This window comes from Epinephelus moara, chromosome 12 (genome assembly GCF_006386435.1).
Source record: "Epinephelus moara isolate mb chromosome 12, YSFRI_EMoa_1.0, whole genome shotgun sequence".
Lineage (NCBI taxonomy): Eukaryota > Metazoa > Chordata > Actinopteri > Perciformes > Serranidae > Epinephelus > Epinephelus moara.
The window spans coordinates 9,034,910-9,049,544 of NC_065517.1; the positions used below are offsets into that span (position 1 = coordinate 9,034,910).

The 14,635-nt window shown below is 39.5% G+C and overlaps 2 protein-coding genes across 5 annotated transcripts in view; one reads left to right on the plus strand and one right to left on the minus strand.

Moving 5' to 3' along the window:
- Positions 1 to 1,663, plus strand: part of rev3l (REV3 like, DNA directed polymerase zeta catalytic subunit) — a 104,263-nt gene extending 102,600 nt beyond the window's left edge. For all 4 annotated transcript variants that reach the window (XM_050058110.1, XM_050058111.1, XM_050058113.1 and 1 more), the window contains exon 32: positions 520 to 1,663. In XM_050058110.1, the coding sequence (XP_049914067.1) occupies positions 520 to 660 (141 nt within the window). In that variant the 3' untranslated portion in view covers positions 661 to 1,663. The remainder of the gene's footprint in view (positions 1 to 519) is intronic.
- On the minus strand, positions 1,271 to 10,261 carry mfsd4b (major facilitator superfamily domain containing 4B). Its single transcript, XM_050058115.1, has 4 exons — positions 9,687 to 10,261; positions 7,874 to 8,042; positions 7,459 to 7,575; positions 1,271 to 3,635 (listed from the first exon to the last, which is right to left on the minus strand). The coding sequence occupies exons 1-4, from the start codon at positions 9,966 to 9,968 to the stop codon at positions 2,329 to 2,331; spliced, it is 1,875 nt and encodes a 624-aa protein (XP_049914072.1). The 5' UTR covers positions 9,969 to 10,261; the 3' UTR covers positions 1,271 to 2,328.
- Positions 10,262 to 14,635: the final 4,374 nt, after the last annotated feature.

Genomic DNA, 14,635 nt, shown 5'->3' on the forward strand with positions numbered 1-14,635 from the left:
AATATATGACTTGTATCATGTAAATTGAAGTTGATTTTTTTTTTCAGACTACTACCCCAGATTAACAGACTACCATTACATTAGACAAAAGTATTAACGCATTTACAGAGTTGTGTGAACACAATATAATCAAGATTTAGGTGCATCAGACTCTCCACTCTCAGTCTTGTATCAGACAGTAAGCACCATGTCATACAAGCATTTCTATAAGAAGGAGAGAGAACCTTCTTCCTGTCTGTCAGAGGCCACACGGTGAGACACTGTCAGTCACTGTTTGAGATAACAGGAACACACAAAACATTTTTACAAGTCTTTGTTCGTAGCAGCCTTTGGCCCCGTCTCCACGGGTTGTTTTTATAGTCATAGATAAAGCACTGCTACAACTGTGATCTGACTCTGAGCTGGCAGGGCAGGTAAGGTCAGAGATAATCAAATACCTTTCATATCTTACAGCCTTTCTACAGTCTAAATTTAAAAAAGAATTGCCTCAAGAGTGTATGTGTGTGTGTTTGTGTCCAGATCTGTAGGAACTGTAGCGGCTGTGCAGAGCGGCAGGTGCCCTGCGTGTCTCTGGACTGTCCCGTCCTCTACAAGCTGTCCCGGGTCAACAGACAGCTCTCCAAGGCCCCCTACCTCCGACAGCTGCTGGAGCAGTTCTGATTGGCTCCCGAAACCAAGGAGCTCGCCCGCTGATTTGGTGCTAATCGCTGCCCCTCAACCCCCACCCCCATCTCAGTGTTTGATTGTCCACTCAGTTGTAATAGTTTAAATGGTGCTTCAATTGAACCCCGTCGGGTTTTCATCCTGTCTTGTAACTGTTCTTCGTTCTCCAAGTATTTCTCTGCGTGTGCAGACTGTCTGGTTGGAGCCTCCTGTGGGGCTCGTGTGTGTCCTCATGCTTGTTTGCTGCCATCTCCATTAGCTGCTATGGGCCGAGTGAAGCTGGTGTCTTTGGCGACACAGCGACAGACTGCCTGTCATGGAACTGAGAGCAGTCCAATCAAGGATGAGTTGTTGTATCACGTATGCGCTGTAGCAGTTTGAAGTCATTGGTTTTTAAGGAGCTCCTTCCAAAAACTCAAGACAAACTACATTCAAACCACTAATTGACTTTTCTTCATTTTTATAATCGGCTGCAGTCGTTGTGTAAATAGTTCCTGTATAGCTCCATCTATAATCTCACTGTGCATTAGCATTAAAAAAAAAACTAAAGCTCCGGCCATGAATGCAATCAAATCTGTTTTTATGCATTCTGTTAAAGGATGCCATCTTTCATGTTTCTTTTAACCTTGATTGTATCGATGTTCATTTTGACAGATTTGACACTTCACACTCTACAGAGTGCGGCAACTGGAAACTCTTTTCAGTTTTTCTAAAAATCTGGGACTGTTGCAATACTGTATTTTGATAATTTATGTCATGAAGAGTTTATTGTTTCCTTGTGCATATATGGTTTTGTGTACTGTGCAAAAAAAAACAAACTCTGTCATCAAACCACGTCAAGATCCAATCTTCAATTCCCCATCCAGCCGTACACAGGATCTGTGTATTTGTATAAATGTATAAAATAATAATGAAGGAGGTGTTTTTTTGTTTCTTTTTAATGGACATTGCTGTGGGTGGAGGTTTGAGATTGATATAATAAAAAGTCAATGTATTAAAATGCCTTCTGTCGATGATTCTGTTTTAAAAAAAGATTCAAATGAATCACAGTGACAACACGTGTGATTGAGAGATCCACGAGCCACGACACGTCACAGTACATAACAAACAACAAATCAAATCTCTTCTTTACAAAAGTGCAACAAAAACTTCATTCAAATCGTACAACTTATCACACATTTCCTGCCGTTGATAAAGTCACTGCAATAGTGCAAAATTAATGTACATTTTTTAAACATGTTTTTGGCAGCAGGGCGGCCTGATGAAGAGTGTGACTGTCCCTGGTTTGTCTCATCTACTCTGCTCATGTGTCCTCGAGCAAGGCACTGAATCCTACCAGCCCATGGACCAATGATGTACTATTTAAAACCGTTTGAAGCATGGCGGTACCCTTCATCATCCAGGAGAGGTCCAAAAGCTTCCAAAGACACTGATGACTGTGCAAAACCCCAAACTCTGAGTCTCTGAGTCACCACACTATGGATAGTTTATAAGCTGCACAGGTTTCGGTCAGTAGTGTTGCATTCACTGCACAGTAAATCAGCTGTTCATAAATATCTGAGTTTTTAAGCTTCTGGACGACAAATGAGCACAGACGTGTGAAGGCATGGCTCTTCTAGTGTTCAGTGAGAGATCAACAGCACTTAGGAGTCACAGGCGGAGGGTTCAGTCTCTCTTCTCTCTGTCCAGAGAGAGCAGCAGTTTGCGTCTAGGGGAGTCTCCTACCAGGGAGATGGTGTCTGAAAAAGAAGCTCCACCCGTGGACTCTGTCACCAGGTGGTTAGAGGCAGCAGAGCTCCCTGTCAGACCGGTGACGTCAGGAGGAGAGGAGGCCTTGCTGGGTGAGCTGATGAGACTTGCCGTGTCGTCCATTTCAATCACCTCAAAGTCTGCGTCGTTCCACTGGTCAGCCTCGTTGTCCTGCTCCTCCTCTTCCTCCTCCTCGTCGTTGGCTCCTGAGTCCAGCAGCGCCTGGCGGTACTCGCTGTCGTCGGCGTCAGGCCGGCCCCTGACGCGGGGTTTCCTGCTCTGGCTGCTGGGGGCCGAGGCCAGCTTGTACATGACCGGGAAGAGGATGGAGGTGAAGGTGGCAGTGATGAGCGACAGGTACATGAGCAGAGGCTGGTCGTGGAACTTCCCCAGCAGGAAGCCTACAAGAGCGGGAAGCACCATCTCGCCCAGTGCCGCCCCCACCACGAAGGTTGCCGCCATGTGGGCTGTCACTGTGGTGTACTGCTCCACCCAGGAGATGCCGCTGGGGAAGGTGGTGGCCATGGAGGCGCCGTACAGACCGGTGCAAAGCCACAGAGCCACTCTCTCCTTGCTGAAGAGGCAGAGAAGCAGAGAGGACACCGTGGAGCCCACCAGGCTGAGCAGAATCATGGTGCCCGGGTACATGCACGCCGCAAAGAAGATGGCCAGCCCCCTGCACGCCGCAAACGTCCCCCAAAACAACGAGTTCAGCCCAGCTGACTGGGACTGAGGCATGTGGGCGTAGTCCTTGGCGAAGGTGAAGATGAAGGAGCCGTATGCTACCTCCGCACCTACGTAGGCAAAGAAGAAGAAGAAGAGCAGGACAGTGAGAGCTATGTGATGTTTGGCCACCAGGGGCTTTCCCGACGACGTGCGGGCTTTGTCACGTGAAGAGCCCCTGCGGGAGTAGAGGATGAAGAAGAGGAAGGAGATGAGAAAGACGAAGGAGCCGATGACGATGTAGGCCCACATGGATTTGAGGGTGCTGCTCCTGCTGTGGATGTAGTGGATGAACGTGTGTGCGTCGGGGGCTTTGGGGACCGGCTCTGTGGTGACAGGAAGTGAAGAGTTGGTCGATGTGCTGTTGATGACGTCAGTCCCAAACAGCAGCTTGGCTATGATGGGAGACACAAAGGCCCCGGCCGCGAAGCTGAAGTGCAGAGCCTGCATGTGAGGGCCCGCCTGCTCGCCCCATGTGTTCAGGATGAGGACGTTACCACCTGACGGACAGAGGAGAAAAACATTAATAAAGCATAAACCATCATCAACATGGTGTCCTGCAGTGACATCACATTTACTCATGTAAAGTGCTTTTTCTTTCTCATACTCTGATGGACACACACTGTGCAAAACATCCACTAAGGAAAACTTCTTCAGGTATTCACTACAGTATAAAAACACAAAGCTCTGCAGGTATCAGAGGTCAAGTTTTTAATAATGTGCACGTAAATTAATAAGCAAAGCCCTCAAAGTAATAATGTGGACACAACTTGTTATCTCATAAAATGTGTTTGAGGAGCAGCAAAGACAACACAATGTGTAGTGTTAGAAAACCCTAATTACAGCCATAAATCTCTGTCAAAGTTTCAAATCTAATACAAACTATATTGAACCCAGGAGAGGATGTTAGCTGGCACTGCGTTATTTTAAGCTTACTTCAAGTTGGCAGTTAGTGTTAACAGAGTCTCAGCAGGTGGCTAGCCTAAATGCTGTGCCTCGAGTTAAAGGGACAGTTCACCCCAAAATCAGCTACATCTCTTTCGTCTTATTGATAGATTAATGCATAAACTTTGCTCCAACAGTGACAGAAAAACTCTTTCGACAAGGCGCAACAATACACACGACTCATTTAAAAACTTGGTTGAAGTACAGTGTCTATTTTAGATTGTTCAGGGTGGTTATTACAGAGGAAGATCAGGATGGCTTTCCTGATCACTGAATGGTTATACAGTTCAGATAGAGGAGTTCGGGGTGAGCTGATTATTTGGTTGGCCTGATTAGATATGTGGGGGAGTTTTGTTTTGTGTTTGATGCTGAGAGAGTTGTACCAGGATGAAATGTTAGAGGTGAGAATGGATTCAGTTTCCCTAGTGCTGTTTATTAGTCTACATTGTTTTGGTGTAAGTTGACGCGTGTTTGAGATATCATCTGTCTTCTCTCCAATATAATGGAACTAGATGGCACTCAGCTTGTGGTGCTTAAAGCGCCAAAAAAATACATGTGAAAAACTCAACAGCAATGTCTCTTTCCAGAAATCATGACTTGGTTACTCAAGATAATCCACAGACCTTGTTGTGAGCAGTTTCATGTTGGGACTATTTTCTTTCTACCAAGCTACACCCACCACCTGTATCACTGTGCATAAGGAAGCATGCATCTACTGCTAGCTCACCTAGCACCACTCAGCTAGCTAACCTTAAAATTCAGCTGATGAAGATGCCATTAATGTTTGCATCTCGCTCTGTCAGCAGCACGAACCTCTCGTCAATGAGTAGATGCACGCTTCCTTCAGCGTGGGTGTAGATTGGTAGAGAGAAAATAGTTCCTCCATGAAACTGCTCACAACAAGGTCTGTGGATTATCTTGAATAACCGGGTCATGATTTATGGAAAGAGACATTGCTGTTGAGTTTTATCAGATGTATTTTTTTAGCACTTTTTTCAGTACACCACAAGCTGAGTGCCATCTAGTTCCATTATACTGGAGAGGAGGCAGACATCTCTATGGCTGATATCTCCAGCACTGTGCAACTCACACCAAAACAATCTAGACTGATTAACAGCACTACAGGTAAGAGGAAAAATATGTGTTTTTGTATTTGGGGTGAACTGTCCCTTTAAATGGTTAGTTGTTGAAGCTGCTCTGATCAACATTTTATATTAACAATGAGTTAAATAACTGTAATTTAAAGAGTGTGACACTTGTAGTGACAAATCAGTAAGTCCCATCAACCTCATTTCCAGCAGCAGCAGCTGTATTCAGCAAAAAAGCTCTGATAGACCACCTGTACATTACCTACTAAACAGCAGACCGACACAGAGACTAGCTAGTGAACATTGTGGAACATTTAGCAGCTAAAGAGGCCTTTTTTCCCCCTAGGAAGTTGATGGAGACCAAAAGAGCTAAAAGTAATGCATATCGGACTTACAGTCATCAGGTACCAACTTCACCAACTTTAGAAAGTAATGATATGATAGTGATGAGTTTACAGTATACTGTGCTGCCCCCAAGTGGCCAAAAAGAATGAATTAATCTGGGTTCAAAACAATCTGGAGGTAAAATGGTTGTTTTAATTCTCAACAGTGTAGAGAAGACAGAAAGCAGATAATCAATGCAGGCTCCCCAGCTCAGGCCAACAGCAGCTAAACAAATGTCCCACCAAAGCTGTAAAGCATCAGCTATTAACACACCTGGGCTCTGAGTTAATCCTTGGTAGGTCCTGCCCTCTACCAGCCAGCCAAATAAAGACAAAAATATATATCAATATAGTCACAGACCCTTTCAACAGCAGGCATTTAGGACTGCCACAGAAGTAAATGCACAGGTATTATTAATAACATTAACGATGGCTGTGTTCCAGTACGCCATGTCAGTGAGGCAGTGTGCATATTAGCAGGGAACTCCTACACAGAATGCTGCCACCATTAGTGATATCATTTACATCTCTGCCTTTCCTGTATGATAAGTCAAAGGTGAATGAGCTTAGGTACGAGGTGCTAGCCTGCTGCTCCTCCCTACATAACCAGACCGACCACAATAACTTGCTGCATCAGTTCCTACTGCTACAGTGACTTCACACTATTAAACTGAGGGAGTGACTCAAGTCATTTGTGGCTATAGTTCAGTAATTTGAGAGAGCTAATTTAAGGCCCTGCAGTGCAGCACATGTGTTTTCATTCCTTCTGACTAATTAGACCTCGTTACAGGAAAGTTTGCTGATGTCACCAAACTCCATATCCTTTAATATACCTTCTTCACTGCAGATATTTGGACTTGAAACATTAACAATGGCTCAGTTTTATGAAGTGTCACAGTAAGCCATGACAGTGAGCGAGAATGTTATCAATGACACCAGTGGTTTTCCTGCTATGACAAGTCAAAATGTCTGTGAAAATGTTCTATTGAAAATCATACAGCAGCAAGATGTCCCGCCCTGACTAGTTCAGCAAAGCTAACAGGAAAGTTTAGATTACTTTGATTAAAACCAGTCAGCCAAACATGGCAAAAGCCTGTGAGGATGTATTGTGTGTGTGAGAATCTTTAAGTGGATTAAGGGAATACATTATTAATGCCTTTGATACCTGTGTGACTCCATACATACATCTTTATTAAATAGTCTAATTCTGTACCACTAGTTATATGTTTTCAAAGCAAAATCAAACCTTAATCAACCTCATGTTTTAAAGGTACCTTCTGTATTTTCCAACCTGGACCCTATTTTCATTTTTTTGTGTCTAGGTGACTAATGGGGACTACAAATTTTGAAACTGGTCCAGTATTGTGGGAAAAGGCTGCGATGTAAACACTCTGGGCAATTATGCGCTGTCAATGCAGGTCCACTAAAAGTGCTTGTTTTTTGCCACTGACAGGATCAGATTGCTATTTCAAGTGTCTGACAACATTATGGAAAGGATCCCTACAGAGATAGACCTTTTTGTTTAACCAAAACACAGCCCCTGAAATTCCTATCACCAAACCTACCAGAGTCCATTTTAATAAAATAAGAAAAATACTTTTAAAGAAACAACAAAGAGGTCTATCACTGTAGGGATCCTATTCATAATGTTGACAGACACTTATAATAATAATCTGAGCCTGTCAGTGGCAAAAACAAGCACTTTTCGTTGGCGTAAATTGACTGTGCATAATTGCCCTGAGTGGTTACATTGCAGCCTGTTTTGCCACTGCCGGCTGGAGCGCTGTTGCTCAGTACTGGTCCAATTTCAGAAATTGTTGTTCATATTAGTCAGTTGGAGAGAAAAACATGGGAAAATAGGATCCAGATTAAAAAATATCAAAGTTTCTCTTTAAGTGTTGTCTTACCTGTATCCAGAATACCCATAGACATCCCAATGCTGGACATGAGCCCAGTGAGGAGCAGAGCGTGCGTACAGAAAGGGATAGCACACATTCCAACTGATGTGACCAGCATAGAAAACCCTGGAGGGCAAGATAATTAGAGAGAAAATGTGTCATCTTGGTAGAACATGTTTAACGAGTCAAAATAAACTGTGATGTAAACCAAGTGGATGTCCAGAAAAAAGGGCAGTTATCACAAGTTACAAGACACACACCACCGTGTTGGGGGACAATGAGAGACAGATCCCTTTGATTACCCCGCCCAACCACAGCCTTGATGACATCTTTGTCACAAAACTGAGTTGGTAACGTTTTAAAGTGGGACCTACTTGCAGCTACAGTGCAACACCTACAACAGCTACATGTGGACGAAGGTTACCTAGCAGGAGATGTGGGTTCATGCAGTCGAAGAGAATGCCTCCTAAGAGGGATCCGCCGATGTAGCCCGCAGAGCGGCCGACAAAGATGTAAGAAATGTTGCTGATGTTCTTATTCACATTCACAGCCAGGTCCTCGAACGTGGGGCCAAGAACAGAGATACTCATCCCCTGGAAAAACAAGAGATCAGCAGGAGTTACAGCGAGTAAATAAAGTTACTGCATGTGATAAAGACAGATCTACCCCTGGAAATGATTTCACATCTTAAAATGCATGCTATACGCAACATGACCTCTGGGCGCAGTGCATTCAGGTAAATTCAGGCAACTGTTGAGAGAGATGTTTAAAACCCTGCCTCTTCTTTGATGGATGTCTTCTTGTATACACAAAAAAAAGCTTTGATATTAATGTTTTAAACTGCTGGAAATGTCTATTAAACTCCACTGTTATCACCTTTGACTACGTACGCAGAAGAAGAACTACAGTGACAGATTTCCATATCTATGATAATGTGTTTTAAGGTGGAACTGTTTCTCTAACAACTATCCTATTGTTTCCTAAAAGACCACACTTATAAGCCAGCTTCTTTGTTTCCAGGTTCACAACTGAGTTGAAAGTGAACCGGGTTGTTGCTGAAATAACAAAGCCATTGTGTGTTTTACTTTTCCTTGTGTAAATGGAGGAGATAAACGTTACAGGAGTAAATAGAGACACTCAGGTGTATGCTGATGGATTTCAGTAATCTGATAATGTGGTTGACGAACAAGTTTTGCAACTATGTAAATCCTGTCTGTGCAGGATACTCTGGCATGCACTTCCTGCACATTACAACTGGCCTTTTGCTGACTGATAGCTTGTCTCTCAGGGAATAGTAAGCTCAGGTCATTCATACATGTTTCACTGAGCAGTTTTTGCATTTATGTCTTTTTTTTGCTGTGCCTTTGTATCAACAAGTTAAACAGTGGATGCAGGTGATCCACATGGGTCATGAGAACTAACTTGACGCTCCTAATTGTGGTGTACAATAAAATAACGAAGGGTTGCAGACACTGGTTATGCCAATAAAGAATGTCTGACGATAACTCGTCATTTACTGTGTACTATCTTCATTTACTCGGGTTATAAACTGATTCCTTTAACAGGTGTTGGCTATGCTACCTGATAGCATTAATTAGAATAATTTTGGCTGAGTAGATAGCTAAAGTTAGCTATCTGGCTGCCATTAGGGATGCATTGGTGCATTGAACAGCATTGTATCCCGATATTTTTGTGAGGCAATATCGTATTGTTACATGGGCTACAATAATACATTTTTATTGTATAAATTACTAATATTACAAATACAAATTAAACTTATTGTAGCCTACTAGATTAGTATAATCAATTGCTTCTTCAGTTTACTAGACACATTTTCTGTAATAAAATGGCTGACTTGAGACGAACAGACTATAACCTTTATCATATTAGATAATACAGATGTTGAAAAAGTTTTCCTTTGAGGACATAATTTGCAGTTTAAAAAGATAATAAAGAGCAATACATATTAAGTTTTAAATCGCAATAATGTATTATCATGACGTATGTATCGTGATAATACCATATCGTGGGGCCTCCGGTGATTCCCACCCCTAGTTGCAATATTAATATCTAAACCGTGGCTGTATTAGAACTGGATATGATCTAATAATACACCCATGACCTAAACACAGTCTGGTAAAAGGCCAGAGGAAACTCACAGATATATTTAACAGAACATTTCTGTATATTATCACACAGGTTTAAGCTAATGTTCCCTCATTCCCTCCATACTGTACCAAGCCCAGGAAAGATGCACAGAGCGCGAGGGTGACCATCCAGCGCCCGCAGGCTCCATATCCGCTCCTCCTTCCGCCGACCACTTCCACCCGGTCGTCGCAGACCGGTTTCGCCGTCCTCTTGACTGCCTTCAGCGCACTCTTCAGCCCTCTCCCCGTGTCCTTCCGCTTGTCAAACAGAGTGTCCTCCTCCTGGTCGTCGTTGTCGTCGTCGTCCTCCATGCTGGCGAAGCGAACGTGCTTCTTTTTAACGACGGTGTCTCGCGCGGTGGACGCAGACATACCTGTCAGTTTATGACTGCGACTGCTGGTGGTGATGTTGCGCTGTCAGAGCGCCGTTAAAGGACGAGTAAATAGCGATAAACACCTGAAAGCGGTCTGATTAGCTTCTTGCGGTTTTGCGCTTCCTATTTGTAGGTTTTTCCAGGCTGATTCCTTTAAATGAAGTCAGTCATCTTTGAGACCGCTTCACGGTTCAGAGAATGACAGTGGGTACCACTGCCGCAGCCGCGGGATCCCTCCATATGCCAGCGGCTAATGTCTAGCTGCTGGATGTTTGCAAAGATCGTCTAATGACTTAGAGGCTCACTCAGTGTACCAGTGACGCACCTTCAGAAGCGTTTCACAACCTACTGTAGGAGTAATCACGCCTACTTCCGTATGACGAGGTCCTCGATGGCAAAAAACAATTGACATATGCCAAATACCATGGAAATATCATGGTATTGTATGCCATAAATATATCATAGTATATTGTGTCATAAAAAGTCATACTATAGTATGTCATAAAAATATCGTAGCATGATATGTCATAAAAAAGGTCATAGAATAGTATGTCATAAAAAGGTCATAGTATAGTATGTCATAAAAATATCATAGCATGTTATGTCATGAAAAAGGTCACAGAATAGTATGTCATGTAAAGGTCATAGTATAGTATGCCATAAAAAGGTCATAGTATAGTATGTCATAAAATACAGTATAGTATGCCATAAAAATATCATAGTATAGTATGTCACAAAAATATCGCAGTATAGTATGCCATAAAAATGGTCACAGTATAATATGTCATAAAAAGGTCATAGTATAGTATATCATAAAAATGGTCATAGTATAGTATGTCATAAAAAGGTCATAGTATATTATGTCATAAAAAAGGTCATAGTATAGTATGTCATAAAAATATCATAGTATAGTATGTCATAAAAAAGGTCATAGTATATTATGTCATAAAAAAGGTCATAGTATAGTATGTCATAAAAATATCATAGTATAGTATGTCATAAAAAAGGTCATAGTATATTATGTCATAAAAAAGGTCATAGTATAGTATGTCATAAAAATATCATAGTATAGTATGTCATAAAAAAGGTCATAGTATATTATGTCATAAAAAAGGTCATAGTATAGTATGTCATAAAAATATCATAGTATAGTATGTCATAAAAAGGTCATAGTATAGTATGCCATAAAAATATCATAGTATAGTATGCCATAAAAATGGACATAGTATAGTATGTCGTAAAAATATCATAGTATAGTATGTCATAAAAATGTCATAGTATAGTATGTCGTAAAAAAGGTCATAGTATAGTATGCCATAAAAAAGTCATAGTATAGTATGTCATAAAAAGGTCATAGTATAGTATGTCGTAAAAAAGGTCATAGTATAGTATGTCATAAAAAGGTCATAGTATAGTATATCGTAAAAAAAGGTCATAGTATATTATGTCATAAAAAAGGTCATAGTATATTATGTCATAAAAATATCATAGTATAGTATGTCATAAAAAAGGTCATAGTATAGTATGCCATAAAAATATCATAGTATAGTATGCCATAAAAATGGACATAGTATAGTATGTCATAAAAATATCATAGTATAGTATGTCATAAAAAAGTCATAGTATAGTATGTCGTAAAAAAGGTCATAGTATAGTATGCCATAAAAAAGTCATAGTGTAGTATGTCATAAAAATGGTCATAGTATAGTATGTCATAAAAATATCATAGTATAGTATGTCATAAAAAAAGTCATAGTATAGTATGTCGTAAAAAAGGTCATAGTATAGTATGCCATAAAAAAGTCATAGTATAGTATGTCATAAAAATGGTCATAGTATAGTATGTCATAAAAATATCATAGTATAGTATGTCATAAAAAGGTCATAATATACTATGTCGTAAAAAAGGTCATAGTATAGTATGTCATAAAAAAGGTCATAATATACTATGTCGTAAAAAAGGTCATAGTATAGTATGTCATAAAAAGGTCATAGTATAGTATATCGTAAAAAAGGTCATAGTATATTATGTCATAAAAAAGGTCATAGTATAGTATGTCATAAAAATATCATAGTATAGTATGTCATAAAAATGGTCATAGTATAATATGTCATAAAAATATCATAGTATAGTATGTCATTAAAAAGTCATAGTATAGTATGCCATAAAAATATCACAGTATAGTATGTCATAGAAATATCATAGTATAGTATGCCATAAAAAAGGTCATAGTATAGTCTGTCATAAAAAAAAGGTCATAGTATAGTATGTCATAAAAAAGGTCATAGTTTAGTATGCCATAAAAATGGTCATAGTATAATATGTCATAAAAATATCATAGCGTAGTATGTCATAAAAAAAGGTCATAGTATAGTATGCCATAAAAATATCACAGTATAGTATGTCATAGAAATATCATAGTATAGTATGCCATAAAAAGGTCATAGTATAGTATGCCATAAAAAAGGTCATAGTATGGTATGTCATAAAATTATCACAGTATAGTATGTCATAGAAATATCATAGTATAGTATGCCATAAAAAGGTCATAGTATAGTATGTCATAAAAAAGGTCATAGTATAGTATGTCAAAGAAATATCATAATATACTATGCCATAAAAAAAAAAGTCATAGTATAGTATGCTATAAAAAAGTAATAGTATAGTATGCCATAAAAAGTTATAGTATTGTATGCAATGAAAATATCATAGTACAGCATGCCATATAAGTCATTATATGGCATGGCAAAAAAAAACAACAAAAAAAACCAATGATTATATAGTTTGCCATAGAAATATCATTGTATTCATGCTTTAATTTTTTTTAAACTTTTTTTTTTATCATGGTTTGCCATAAAAATTATATTGTAGTATGCCTTTTAAATATCATTAGAAAAGTCATAGTTTTGTATCGCAAAAAAAAGTCACAATACAGTAATCCCATAAAAAATTAATAGCACAGTATGCCATAAAATCATCATAGTATACCATAGAAATATCTTTAAAAAGGTCCAAGTATACAATACCATAAAAAAATAATAGTATAGCCATAAAAAATTATGAAACATATCATTTTACAATATTCCACAAAAAGTCTAATAAAATGTCATGATATGGCAACCCATAGAAATGTCTAGTTTCTCTGTTTAGATAGTTTCCCCAACAGAACCACAGCATATTCATGCATAATTCATAATAACCTGTCTAATGAAATAAAATATTACTCACCATATTCAGTATTATCCTAACCATGCAGAACATTATTTACAACAAGAGGCTACAGACCACACGGGCTTACACACCACACAAACAGCCAGTTCGGATGGTAGATAATGTTTTTAGTATCTTGTAATTCGAGCAGAGTAAGACCTCCTTCTGCTGTTTTCCTCTCTGATTCAGCTGACGCGTTCATGGGCTACAGGAAGTGTTAGCCACCAGGTCAGCATTGAGAAGAAACAGCGGCCTCTTGTGTCGGGAAAACAATATAGCATAGGAATGTCACTACCATATCCTGATGTAGGGAGGTGGAGGCAAGACAACCACAGATGTCAGTGAGACTGTACGCCATCACGCAATTGGATACGTGTTTGTACCTCATAAAAACCTTCATATCATGAAGATATGAGGCCATGTTGTGGAACAAGTACTTAACATAAATTGGTAGGCTACATGTTAATATTAAATATGTAATACTTAATAAAGGTATACAATTACGTGCTTGCTAATAATAATATTATAAAGTAAAAATACTCTACTATTATACATTAAGTACTACATTTATGATTTTAGTTATGTACTCACTATGGAGAATGAGCCCTGTCACTGCCACATTATAGGGGATTATTATGATTATATCACTGGAATTGGTGCATTCATGCATATGCATGTTAAGATGGAGCAACACAGTAAAAACAATCATCATATATTTTATGTATAATGATATAAGAAATAAGATAAAATCTGTTGTAGCTCGTAACACTTAATGTCCGATAAAAGTAGTGGAATAGAAAGTACCACATTTCACTCTGAAATGTAGAATATTAATAGAAAAGTAATTTTGTGGACATAAAGTTGCATTTTATTTGTTTATTCCAGATGAAAATTGGGACTTTTGTGTCCCAGCAATTTTGGTTTGTGCTGTTAGACTTGATTTACTACTACTATCATGAGTATTGAAGGAAATGGGCAATATAAAGAGCTCTTATTCATATGGATGTAATGTAATAAACAATATGAAAACTTAATATTTTGGTGGCATCCTTTTAGAGGCCCCCTTCAAGGACCCTTGGTTATCCACGTGTGGGGCATTCTTTACCTCCCCGGCCGCCATATACATTGAGAATATTTGTTCCCTCAGTTAAGCCCCTCGGGCAGTTCTTCCTGTCAGACTGCTTACAAATCCAGCTTCCTTTAGAAGTATGGGCGACCATGACTGAGCATAAAGAGAATTGGGTTTACAGCATGGAGAGGATTCCGAAGCAAGCCTGCTCTGGGAACAAAAGTCTGTTAATCACAGAAATATGGGCCAAGAGATCATAAAGAAGCAGTTCATTCATTGATGAGAGACTATGAGGAAGAGGAAGTTAAATGTTTCACATGTTTGAGGTTGTAAAATATCTGTTTATCAGATTCAGTTTGACTGCACTTGGCCTTCGCTGACACCA

What these genes read in the sequence shown, in the direction of transcription:
- mfsd4b (XM_050058115.1), bottom strand. Translation starts at nt 9,968, where the DNA reads ATGTCTGCGTCCACCGCGCGAGACACCGTCGTTAAAAAGAAGCACGTT. An exon ending in GTGCATCTTTCCTGGGCTTG is followed by an intron (nt 8,043 to 9,686) that starts GTACAGTATGGA and finishes TTGTTTTTCCAG; the next exon opens with GGGATGAGTATCTCTGTTCT. An exon ending in GAACCCACATCTCCTGCTAG is followed by an intron (nt 7,576 to 7,873) that starts GTAACCTTCGTC and finishes CTTGCCCTCCAG; the next exon opens with GGTTTTCTATGCTGGTCACA.